Consider the following 12,398-nt stretch of genomic DNA (forward strand, 5'->3'; position numbering starts at 1 on the left):
TACAGTTTATAAACTAGAGGACAAATATCTAAGAGACCTAATTCTGCATGAAACAACAACTATTAAGAATTGCTTAGGGGGGCGCCTGGGTGGCTCAGTTGTTAAGCGGCTGCCTTCGGCTCAGGTCATGACCCCAGGGTCCTGGGATCAAGTCCCGCATCGGGCTCCCTGCTCAGAGGGGAGCCTGCTTCTCCCTCTCCTGCTTCCCCTGCTCATGTTCCCTCTCTCGCTGTCTCTCTCTGTCAAATAAATAAATAAAATCTTAAAAAAAAAAAAAAGAATCGCTTAGCAAATACATTCTGTTTTCCAATGACGTACTCCAAAGTTATTGAAATCCCTGGCCTCTTAAACTGGGGTTCCAGAGACCAAAAGGGTGAAAAGCACCACAAATGTATTCTATAATAGCAGGTCACCTAGATTTCAAATCCTATTGTCTCCATTTTGCAGATGAGAAAGTTGAAGCCCAAAGAAGCCTTAACTCTGCTTTTCCCACACAGGACACACCAAGGATTTATTTTCTGCTCTTAATGAAGATAAAGTCTTTACAAAAGTGGCCCAGAGGTACAAAGACAGGTTTTTACTTCTAAATTGTATAACAATTCATTTCACAAAGGAAAATGCCGAAGTCCACGCTCGGCCCATGCTCTTTCTGACGTCCTCCTTCGCCTCTCCTGCTCCTCTTTGATTCATCCACTGCAACTCTCGCCCTCACTGCCTACCCCAGCCTCCAGCTTCTCACCGGCTTAGGGCCTCTGAATAACTAGCTTCTCTCTTTGGAAACTAATTCCCCCAGATATCTACTTCACCAACCTCCTTCAGAGCCTTGCTCAGATGTCAGTTTTTCCATGAGGTCTTCCCCACCTCCACTTAATATTACAACCTACCAGCTCTACCAGCACCCGTTAGCTCTACCACTCAGTGCATCCTGATGCAAACAGAACAGTTCCTAGCACCTAGTAGGTCCTCAATAAATACTGAAAGAATGCAAAAAGAATCTGGCAGACCTTATACTACAAATGCATGTGCTGCAAGTAAGTATGTTGAGCAATAAAACAACAGCTGGAATCGTAAAATCAGAAATCAGAGGTCTGTAGGTGAGAAAATTGTAATTATGAATTCAAGTTTCTGTAACTGGACTTCCCGTAGCCATTTAGCTGTGTGTGTGTGTGTTTAAGGAAGAGAGAGAGAGGGAGGGAGAGGGAGAGACAGAGAAAGTTATTAATCTAACATAATTTTTTTTTTTTGGAAGAGGAATTTGGAACTTTCTCTGGCACTAAAGTCTGGGAGGAATTTATCACACTCCTCAATATATAACATGGATCCATACATAAGAGATATTGTGCAACATCAAACAATTTCTCCAAAAGCGTTTACCGAAGATACGGACATGTTGTTCATGTGGTCATGTCCTATGCTGATCGTAAATGAAAGCCAGTGATATAATATTAAATTACAGCTGATTCAGCTCTAGGAGGACCATGCATGTTTGGCATGCAAAGGGCATTTTCTACTGGACCTGGAAAGGGTCTCTAGTTGTTTCTCAACCTTTCATTTTATTAAATTATACTTACTTTTCTCATATTTGTTGAAGAATTCTCTGAATATTTCACTTGGTATTGAAGTTGAAATGGTACCAATGCTGGGCTGGACCAAGAAATCTTTAAATTGCCAGCATCTGTGATTTCCATATGTAAACCTAATGGGGGATCAGGCTTCACTTAAGGAAAAAAGAGAACATTTTTAAGTCAAGCAATTTTCATGATAATCACAAAATAAAGTCAAAATGAATTATTAGCATATCCTGTTCTTTCAACTACTTAAAAGGTGATCTTATTCAAAGGCTAATTCCAGACCAAAATATTAGGTCTACTCCTTGTAGCTTTCCATAGCAATCCACATATATTCATTTCCTCTCCCTACATGGCAAAAACTGTAAACAGTAAGGAGGTTGTTTTGATAAATGTGAACTCCTGCTGTAAAAAAAGTCGGCTAACTTTATTTAACCTAGCATTCCCCAAACTTCTTTGAAGACTCCCCCCTCCACCACCCTCACCCACTGGTTTAGCAGGTGACAAGGAAAAACGGCATTTTGCAGAACACTACTTGAAAAATGCATATGGAGTTTGCATGCAAAAATTCACGTAAATATGCATGTAAAATTCAGCAAATCTATTAACTTTGAAATATAAAAATCTAGACACACCTACTCAAATAACCCACAGCATGCATATGTTATATGCAATAAACATAGCATTCACAGGCCCTGGCTTGTCACCAGAAATGAGGATAGAGTTTCTTAGCCTAACAATGTGTTTAACTTAGTAAATGATTTGAGTTCATGCGTATATGCATGTGTTCATATATGAATATGCATTTGTGTATAGGTTGTGTGTGTGTGTAGTTTTAAATACATGTAACCTTTAAATTATTCATAGAAACAATATAAACATCTTACAATAAAGGATTGATTAAATAAATAATGGTTCATTCCCTATAAGGGAAATCATATCAGAGAAAAATATTGAAAATGTTTACTATTGTTAGTTTTAAAAGTTTATTAAACATCATCTATACTTGAGTTCCTGATTTGTTGAAATTAACAAATAAAAGAATATTTATAAATATGTTAAAATGGAAAAAAATGCCAAAATGATAGAAAATAGGTGATGCATTTTTTTTTCCCTAGGCAAAGAACTTTATTAACCTTGTTTCAAACTTTATTCCCAGGCTTCTTCAGCTTAATTAGCTGCAAAGAATGAACTGTGTATAAGCAAAAACTGAAAACAGCTGCAGTGTCCAAGGGGCTTGGGCTTAAAAATAAGAGATCTAGATTTTATCAGATCCATGAACAAAATTTTAAAAAGCAGTCATAATATAAAATAGCAGCTCCCAGTAACTTCTTCAAGTTTTATGTTCTTCAGAAGTTGACTCAATTCAGTTTGCTTCATTCTTGGAAGCTTCATCAAAATTCTCCACAAGATCTGGAACTTCATCATCATCATCCTCTCCGGTAGCAAGTGGTGCTTTTCCATCCACAGATTGTTTGGGCAGAGCTTCAGCCAGTCTTCTTAAACTAGTCAGACTGTCTGCACCAAGTTGGTTTAAGATACTGGGTAGCATTTCTGTCAGCTGCTTTGTCTCAGCATGGCCTGTAATGGTGAAAGTGTTCGCTGCCAGTGATGCCTGAACTTTGGGGTTGTTAAAATGGATCACTGTTCCTTGATTTGTGAACATATTCACTTCTTCAATACCAGAGATATTGTTTACCCCTAACTTCTTTAAGGAGAACTGAAGTTTTTTATCATCTGCTGTAGCCGTTCTATGAACCACCTTCTTCTTTCGGCGAGCAGTTCCTTTCCCACCAATGCGCACTTGTGCTTGCAGTTTGGCGAGTTTCTCCTGGTTCATGATAGTTTCTTTCATCTTGTTGGAGCAGAAAAGGGGACGTGCGGGGGAATAGGGTTGGCGCTCAGGGGGTCTCGGGCGGACCAGCTGAGATTAGGTGCACACATGCGGGGACGCAGGCGATGCATTTTTCTTGGGACATTTCTGTGTTTTCAAGATTTTAACTAGCAGGAGTTACATACATAGAAATAATCATTACACTGAAATGTTTACTGATTTGAATTTTATTTTCAAGAACTAAAATGGTATATTACTATAATTAACATACTAAATTTTCAGGAATTTGGACATAGTTTTTCTCTTTTCCTTGAGTCAAAATTAATAAAGCTTTTATTTTATGTGACATATTACAAATTTTAGCTACTTTAAAGCAGAGCTAGAAACAAGATGAAATTCAGAGTTCTCATGAATAAAAAGAAAACAAAACAAAAACATCCAACAGAAATCATGAAATTATAAACTATTGTACATTTCCTGCCTGCATACATATGTGCCTTAATATTAGAAATCTAAAAATAAATCTTTCCCTGGACCGCCCATGTCCCCAGTCTTAGATATAACCCCAACTACCTGCTTCTTTCAGAGCAATATTCCTTGGAAGAGTTGGCACTACTCACTCTCCCCACTGTGTCCCATTTTCCTGCCCAACCTACTCTGATCAGGTAGGTCTTCCTCCTCATCAATCCACGGAAACTGCTCTATCAAGGTCATCATACTTTGCCAAATCCAATGTCAGTTTTCTGATGCATTTTCCTCCACCGCTCAGCAGCATTCCACATAGCTGCTCACTTGGTTTCCACCAGGCTGCCAGGCCACCACGCTCTTTTACTTCTCTTTTCTCTCTGACTGCCTCAGTCTTTCTCTCACTGAACTCTAAGTGGGTGATCTCGGGCAATCCCATAAACATCTACATGCCAGATACTCCCATATATATCTCCCTTGAACTGATCGTATGTCCAACTGCCTGCTCAGCATCTCTTGGGTATCTATAAGCATCTCAAAAATAATATGTCACACACCCAATCCTCCCCAAATTTCCTCATCTTAGTATCTGGCACCACTATTCACTGACATGCTCAGGGCCAAGTCTCGGTGTTATCTTTGGTTCGTCTCTGTCCATACTCCATACCCAATCCACTAGAAACTTCTGTTAGTATCATCTCCCAAATGAATCCCAACTATGATCATTTCTTTACTTCTCCACTGCTACATGCGTAAACCAACCAGATCATTCCAATAGCTTCCTCTCTGAGCCTTCTGATTCTACTCTTGTAACCATCCTTCCTCTTTTCCCCATCAATTTCCTTCTCCACACGCAGGGTAAATTTTAAACATGCACACAGACACACACACCACACACACACACACACGACCATATCACTCTCCTGGTTCAAAAGCTTCCACTGTAATTAGAATAAAACCCAAACTCTGTAACCCTGGCCTACCACATGACCTGAATCCGATACCTCTGACCACATCTCCAAATATTCCCCTCCCTTATTCACTGCAAGCACAAAGGCCTTCTCTTGGGTTCCTCCAACTTCCGAGCTCATTCCATCTCAGAGGTTTTACGGGTGCTATTTTTCCTGGTTGGAGCACCTTTTGTTCTGGATTTTTGCGTGGCTATCTCTTTTTCATTCAGCCCAAATGCTATCTCCTAAAACAGGTCTTCTTTGACCTCTGTAGCTGAAATAATAGTCCTTACACCTACCTCACCCTCTCCATGTCTTATTTCTTTTGTGGCACTTAACATTTTAGGACATTATCATATACACCCAAGTATAAGGAAAGATTTTTTTTTTCTCAAAAAATTATCCCTGAAAAAAAGACAAAATTCTTTTTAGGTTTCTTATAAAGTCTATCATAGCACCTGCTCTTAACTATCTTATTTTTTTTAATATTTAATTTAATTCTGGTTCTAAATCCTTCTAAAAATCACCTGACAGAATTAGTTTTAAAAAGAGAACATAATGATATTTTATAAATTTTATATATATTTTTCCTGTGCTATAACTTCATGACAGAATTGCTTGGACGTCATTGTAATTATGTTGCAGAGACTACAAATATATCCCTAGAGGACAAATTATTTGAACGTCCTAATGTTAAAATACAATGTCATATGGAGATTCAAATAGTGGCATATCCCCAGTAACTTAGAAAGAAGTGAAGGTCAAGTTGTGTGGAAAACTATGTATGAGATCCCTGGAAAACTGGCTCTAGTGATGTCAAAAACAACGATGCCAAGATGCATGTAAAGAGTTGGTATATAATGGTTTCAAGAAATATAAGTGGAAAATAGTAACACTGTTTCATTTTATATTATATATAAAATACATACACACACAAAACAGAGTTAATAAATTAAATACTTTAAGTGAACATTGCCTATATTATTCACATTTGTAATCGTATGTTCAAGTTGATCAAAAGAAACTGGGAATCTATGCATTAAGAATATGGGACACTACCTATTATTTCAGTTTTTATTATAATCAGATTTGTATAGCAAATTATGTAGGTGTTTTACTTTTTTATTGTTTCTCTCTGCTCACTATTGGTTGTCTCCGGCTTATGAGGCAGGAACTTTGTCTCATTCACCAATGTTTCCCCAGCTCTGAGGTCAGTGGCTGACACACATGAGCTTCTAAGAAATATTTATTGAAGGAATAAGTAAAGGTATAAAATAAATAAATAAAGGTAAAAACAAGCCCCTAATTATTTTCGGAAACTGTTATCTGAGAAGTGAAAAAGTAACAACCAAACGATACATATCCATTAGATCCAGGATTAAAAGAAAAACTATTTTTAAGAAAGAATTTAAGGGGTGCCTAGGTGACTCAGTTAAGTGTCTGACTCTTGGTTTTGGCTCAGGTCATGATCTCATGGGTCATGGGATCAAGCCCCTCATTAGGCTCCGTGCTCGGTGGGGAGTCCGCTTGAAGAGTCTCTCTCTGCCCCTCCCCCTACTCATGCCTGCTCTCTCGCTCTCTCTCTAAAATAAACGGGTAAATCTTTAAAAAAGAAAGAATTCAAGTTACAACTGCAGAGATCATCTATACTACTCTTAAAACATTCTAGAAGCTGCTTTTAATACTCCTCAATTCTATATTTGCTGTCCTGACCGCATTGGTCAAAGCAAGAGAACCTATTGAAAATTTTTGTAAGCAATGTTTAACCTATTTGTGTGGCTGGTGTTTAGATATCATACATTTTTTATGCATGACTTACCAACATTTATGGGTTGAACTGACATTAGAGGTGATTGAAAATTTATTCCACCAGACGTGATTTTCAAATACAGAAGGAGAGTGTGGTTGAGTTTGGCGGCTGGCACAGGCACATGGCATTCACAGCTGTCGTGAGCACTGCAGTTGCACTGGACAATCTGAAAACGGCCTTTCTGGGGGACCAGAGGTGACTCTTCTAACGCTTCAGGCCTACGTGCAAAAGAAAGAGCCAAATATTAGCATAGGTGACAAAAATACATGACAAAAATCCAAACTGAGGTGAACTGTTCTGGACATCCAGCTTAAATAGCATCTAGAAAAAACTGGATACATTATATCAGAGATGCAAAGATAAGGGTTCAAGCAGGTTAGCCATTAGAAATAATAGCAGCAAGAAGAGAGTGAAGCAATAGCCAAGTACCAAAAGGAAAGTAGCATTTTGATCCTAAAACTCTATACCCAGAGAAAATACCTTTCAAAATAAACATGAAATAAAGGCTTTTCTCAGGCATACCAAAACTGAAAGAATTCGTCACCATCAGATCTGCATTATGAAAAGTGCCAAAGAAAGTCCACCAGACAAAAAGGAAATGACAGCAGATGGAAATCTGATTCCACACAAAAAATGAAAATAACTGGGGCTCCTGGGTGGCTCAGTCAGTTAAGCGTCTGCCTTCGGCTCAGGTCATGATCTCAGGGCCCTGGGATCGAGCCCAACATCCGGCTCCCTGCTCAGTGGGGAGTCTGCTTCTCCTTCTCTTCCCCTTTCATGCTCTCTCTCACTACCTCTTTCTTTCTCTCTCTCAAATAAATAAATAAAAATCTTCAAAAATAAAAAGAAATGAAAATAACTTTAAAAGGGTAAATATCTACTGACTGCTTAAAGCAAAAATAATACCATGGAGTGTAGGGTTTATAACACAGGTAGAAGTGTAATGTGTGACACTGGCTCTAAGCTTGGGGGAGAGAGACGTAACGTAAGTGTGCAGTTTTAATGTTCTCATACTATACATGAAGTGTGATGATATTACTTAGAGGTACATCCGTCAGATTGTAATAAGTTAAAAACCTATATTATAAATCCTAAAGCAACCACTAAAATAATAAAACAAGGAGTTATAGCTAATGAACCACAATAATCAAGCCAACAGAGTATTAGTATTAAGACAGAAAAATAGATTAATGGAACAGAATAGAGACCAACACTTATATGCACAGCCAGCTTCTTTCTACAGAGGCGCAAAAGCAGTTCTGAGGAGAAAGGGTAATCTTTTCATTAAGTCATGTGGAACAATAGGATATCTATATGCAAAACAAAACAAATTTCAATCCATACTCACACCAGATTCAAAAATTAATTCAACATGGATCATCAGTTCAAATGTAAAACCTGTGCCTGGGTGGCTCAGTCATTAAGCGTCTACCTTCAGCTCGGGTCATGATCCCGGGGTCCTGGGATCGAGCCCCACATCAGGCTCCCTGCCCAGCGGAGAGCCTGCTTCTTCCTCTCCCACTCCCCCTGCTGTGTTCCCTCTCTTACTGTCTCTCTCTCTCTCTCACTGTCAAATAAATAAGTAAAATCTTTAAAAAAAAATGTAAAACCTAAAGCCATAAAACTTCTAGAAGAGAACATGGGGACAAAAATTTGTTACCTTCAGTAAGGTAACATTTCCACAGATGCAACACCAAAAGCATGATCCATAAAAGAACAAACTGATAAACTGGATTCTTATCAAGATTGAAAACTCTGATTTTGAAAGTAAGACACTATGGAACAACAAGAAGACAAGCCATAGACTGAGAGAATGTATTTCTCAATTATCTATCTGATAAAGGACTTGTCTCCAGAAGATATAAAGAACTCTCAAAACTCAATAATAATAAAACAAACAATACAATTTAAAAATAGGCAAAGATTTCACCATGCACTTAGAGAAGATAAATGAATGAAAATAAGGATGTGAAAAGAAGCCCAAGGTCATTTGTTATTCAGGAAATGCAAATTAAAACCACAATGATACCACTATCCACATGTTAGAATGGCTAAAATTTTAAAAATTAACTATAAGGATGTGAAGAAATTGGAACTCTGATCCACTGCTGGTAGGACTGTAAAATGATACAACTTTGGAAAATAGTTTAGTAATTTTTAAGTTGTTAAAATTACACCTACCATACGATTTACACATTCTATCCCAGGTGGTCATCCAAGAGAAATGAAAGTATATGTCCTCTCAGAGACTCATATACAAACAAACAGAGAGACTTGTAGCAGCTTTATTTGTAATAGCCAAAAACTGTAAATAACTCGAATGTCCATTAACAGGTGAATGGATAAACAAATTGTGGTATATCCATATAATGGAATGCTACTTCACAATGGAAAGGAATGAACTACTAGTGGATGCATACAACATTAATAACTCTCAAAATAATCATGCTGCATGAAAGCGTGACAAAAGTACTGTATGATTGCATTTATATAAAATCCTAGAAAATACAAAGTAACCTACGGTAACAGAGAGCAGGTCATTCATTGCCTGGGGACAGTGGAGGGTGATGAGGGTGGTAGGGACCACAGGCAGGGGCAGTGGGTGGGGTTACAAAGGGGCGGGAAGCAATTTTGTGATTGGCAATATATTCATTTTCTTTATTAGGGTGATGATTTTATGAGTGATTTCATATAGAAAAACTTATCAATTTATACTTTAAATATATAATAAGCTGTGTAAACGTGTACAGTTTATTGTCTATTAATTTTATGTCAATAAAGCTGTTTACCCAAAAAAAGAAAATTTAGGAAAAACTTTTTAAGCAATACTTTGCCCAACACTGTAAACCTACAAATGAATGAGCTAACCTTACAAAGTAATTGCAGGGGCACCTGGGTGGCTCAGTCGGTTAAGCGTCTGCCTTTGACTCAGGTCATGATCTCAGGGCCCTGGGATCAAGCCCTGCAACGGACTCCCAGCTCAGCGGGGAGCCTGCTTCTCCCTCTCTGCTCAACAGCCCCCCTTCCACGCCCCACCCTGCTTGTGCTCTCTTTCTCTCTCAAATAAATAAATAAAATCTTAAAAAAAAGTAATTGTAGTTTTTCCTTGACTTACGATGGGTTACCTCCTGATAAACTCATCGCAAATTAGAGATATCCTAAGTTGAAATGCATTTAATACACCTAACCTACCGAATGTCATAGCTTAGCCTAGCCTACCTTAAACATGCTTAGAACATTCACACTAGCCTACAGGTGGGCAAAATCATCTAATACAAAGCTTTTTTTATAATAAAATGTTGACCATCTCATGTAATTTACTGAATATCTTACCAAGAGTTAAAAAAAAGAGAGAGAGAGAGGATGGTGGAAGTGTATCAGTTGTTTACCCTCATGGTCACGTGGCTGACTAGGACTTGCCGCTGCCCAGCATCAGAGGGAGTATCCTACCACATATCACTAGTCTGGGAAACAATCAAAATTCAAAACTCTACTGAATGAGTATGGCTTTCACACCATTAAATCATAAGTCAAACCATCGTTAAGTGGGTGACTGCCTATAACTAGCTGGGTTGAATTACCTAACTCAAGGCACAAAGGTGAATAGAATGCAACCAAGACACAGAGTTGTTATTTCTGATTTATTAGTGTTGTTTTTTTTAATCTGCATGGTTGCCTGGAGAGTCTAAGCCTAGCTGTAAATAAGAAGACTTGTTTGGGGTGGGGGGAGTCATGGGGGGGAGGGGTAACTAATATTTCCCTGTCTTCCTTGAGCCACCCCATTCTGTCCATAAACACCTGTGCCTTCTATCTAAACCACTCTATCTTTTTTAAAGAACTTGGGGATGGGAAGGGAGTATTAATATTTAGACATGATCACTGCCTTCAGAATTCCTGCAGTCCTTTTGGAGGGAAAAGACTGTAAGTGCTAAATATACTAATTAAAAATTAGTGTGGAGAAAGCACTGCTTTAGAAACTCTGCTAATTAGCATATACCTGAGAATTCACATATAAATACAACGTAAACGAAATCGACCCGAATCTTTCATACATACACCACTAGTATTAAATGTGAATTCTGATAGATTTTCAAGTTTCCTGAGATAGACTTCAGTATTACTTTAGTCCTAAAAGAAATCAATCAAGAAACAACATTTACAGTTCTTTCAACGTGCAAAGCAGTCTACTGGGCACTGTGTCAGAGATAATAATATTGTTAGAAGCACACTAAATTAACACCAAGACTTAATATCAAATCCTTCCATTTGCTTTTGAGCCATAAGACCATAGACAGGTAAGTTCTTCTTTATGAGCCTTGGTTTCCACAATCAATAAAACAGAGAACAATGCCTGCACCATCTCCCTTTATAATGCTGTTGTAAATATAAAAGACAATTACATAAAAGTATTTTTGAAAACTTTAAAGTGCCATACACCCATAAAATAACATTTTGAATTAGAGTGGGGATGACTTAGCATTTTCAATTTTATCTAAATCTTACAAAGCCAATGAAATGTCGTTTTTTGAAAACATCACACTATGCCTTTTAGGTATTTTTTAAGTATTAAAATAAAGGCTTTTATGAAAAGGGTATGGAACAAATTGAGAAAATTGGGGTATTTTATGTCAGAAATATGCCTGTACAGTATTATGCTTTGATTGAAGAACTCCCAAATTTTACAGCAAAAATAGAACAGAAAATAAGGCATACATTCTTCACTAATGCTTTCTAAAGGACAGAAAATTCTAGTGATATTTTTCTTTTTTAAAACAAAAAGAAAAGTTAGAATTACACCGTCTTACTGTAGATGGTCTTGTCAATGCCATTTTTTCTAAATAGAGTGGGTATTTGTAGAATCGGGCTGATTACCAATTAGATTAACTATCTGGTTTCTCTATGACTTTACTGTTGTGTGTTCTATTTAATTAATCTCATTGTTAATTTCTTTATAATTTCAATATACACAAAGAAAACATATATACTATATATTTAGAATAATGACTATATGTAATATATGTGTTTATTCTAGTAATTCATTAATTGTGATTTTTTCTTAAAGGCATCTCCATTCAGAAATTTCCCAAACCATCCCAACAGATATTCTCATTATAAAACTCTAAGAATCAATCTAAAACTAATTTTCAAATGTTCTACACAGGGGTGAGGAAACTACAGCCCACAGGCCAAATACACCTGTTTTTTGTACAGCTTGTGCGCTAAGAATGGTTTCTCACATTTTCAAGTGGTTTAAAAAAAAAAAAAAGAGGAAGAATGTCCCATGATACATGGTAATTGCATAAAATTCCAAATTTCCGTGTCCATGAACATAGTAATGGTTATTCATTTACATATTAACTATGACTGCAAGGTTGGAAGAAAGACCATATGGCCTGCAAAGTCTGAAATATTTGCTATCTGGCCCTTAAAGAAAAAATTTTCAATCCTAGCTATTGGCCAGAAACATTTTGTACTCCCTACTGGTGGGAACTTGATGGACAAAGGACACAAAAATAGAAAATCCACATTAAATATATCATCACATTTCCTTGTATAGCATATTTACAATTTACATATACACCTTGGGAATCACTAATTTAATTTTCAAAATACCTTATCAGGGAACTAATATCACCTACTTTATAAGCAAGAAAGTGAGGCTCAGAGACAATGTGGACCTGAAACTAATCTGAAGTATTGTGCTTCCATGTTCCTTGCTCACTTCCTTACACCCAAGACGTCTTATTATCATAAGACAAATTTCCCTGTTA

The 12,398-nt window shown here is 37.3% G+C and overlaps 1 protein-coding gene across 2 annotated transcripts in view; it reads right to left on the reverse strand.

The window, feature by feature from the left end:
• LEPR (leptin receptor) overlaps positions 1 to 12,398 on the reverse strand; it is an 84,022-nt gene that overhangs the window by 36,639 nt on the left and 34,985 nt on the right. For both annotated transcript variants that reach the window (XM_073896602.1, XM_025871781.2), the window contains exons 7-8: positions 6,637 to 6,845; positions 1,572 to 1,717 (exon numbers count right to left, since the gene is read on the reverse strand). In XM_073896602.1, coding sequence (XP_073752703.1) covers positions 1,572 to 1,717; positions 6,637 to 6,845 — 355 coding nt within the window. The remainder of the gene's footprint in view (positions 1 to 1,571; positions 1,718 to 6,636; positions 6,846 to 12,398) is intronic.

The sequence above is a fragment of the Callorhinus ursinus genome, unplaced genomic scaffold, assembly GCF_003265705.2.
Source record: "Callorhinus ursinus isolate GAN/ISIS: 27379988/994484 unplaced genomic scaffold, GSC_fseal_2.0 scaffold9, whole genome shotgun sequence".
In the NCBI taxonomy this organism is placed as follows: domain Eukaryota; kingdom Metazoa; phylum Chordata; class Mammalia; order Carnivora; family Otariidae; genus Callorhinus; species Callorhinus ursinus.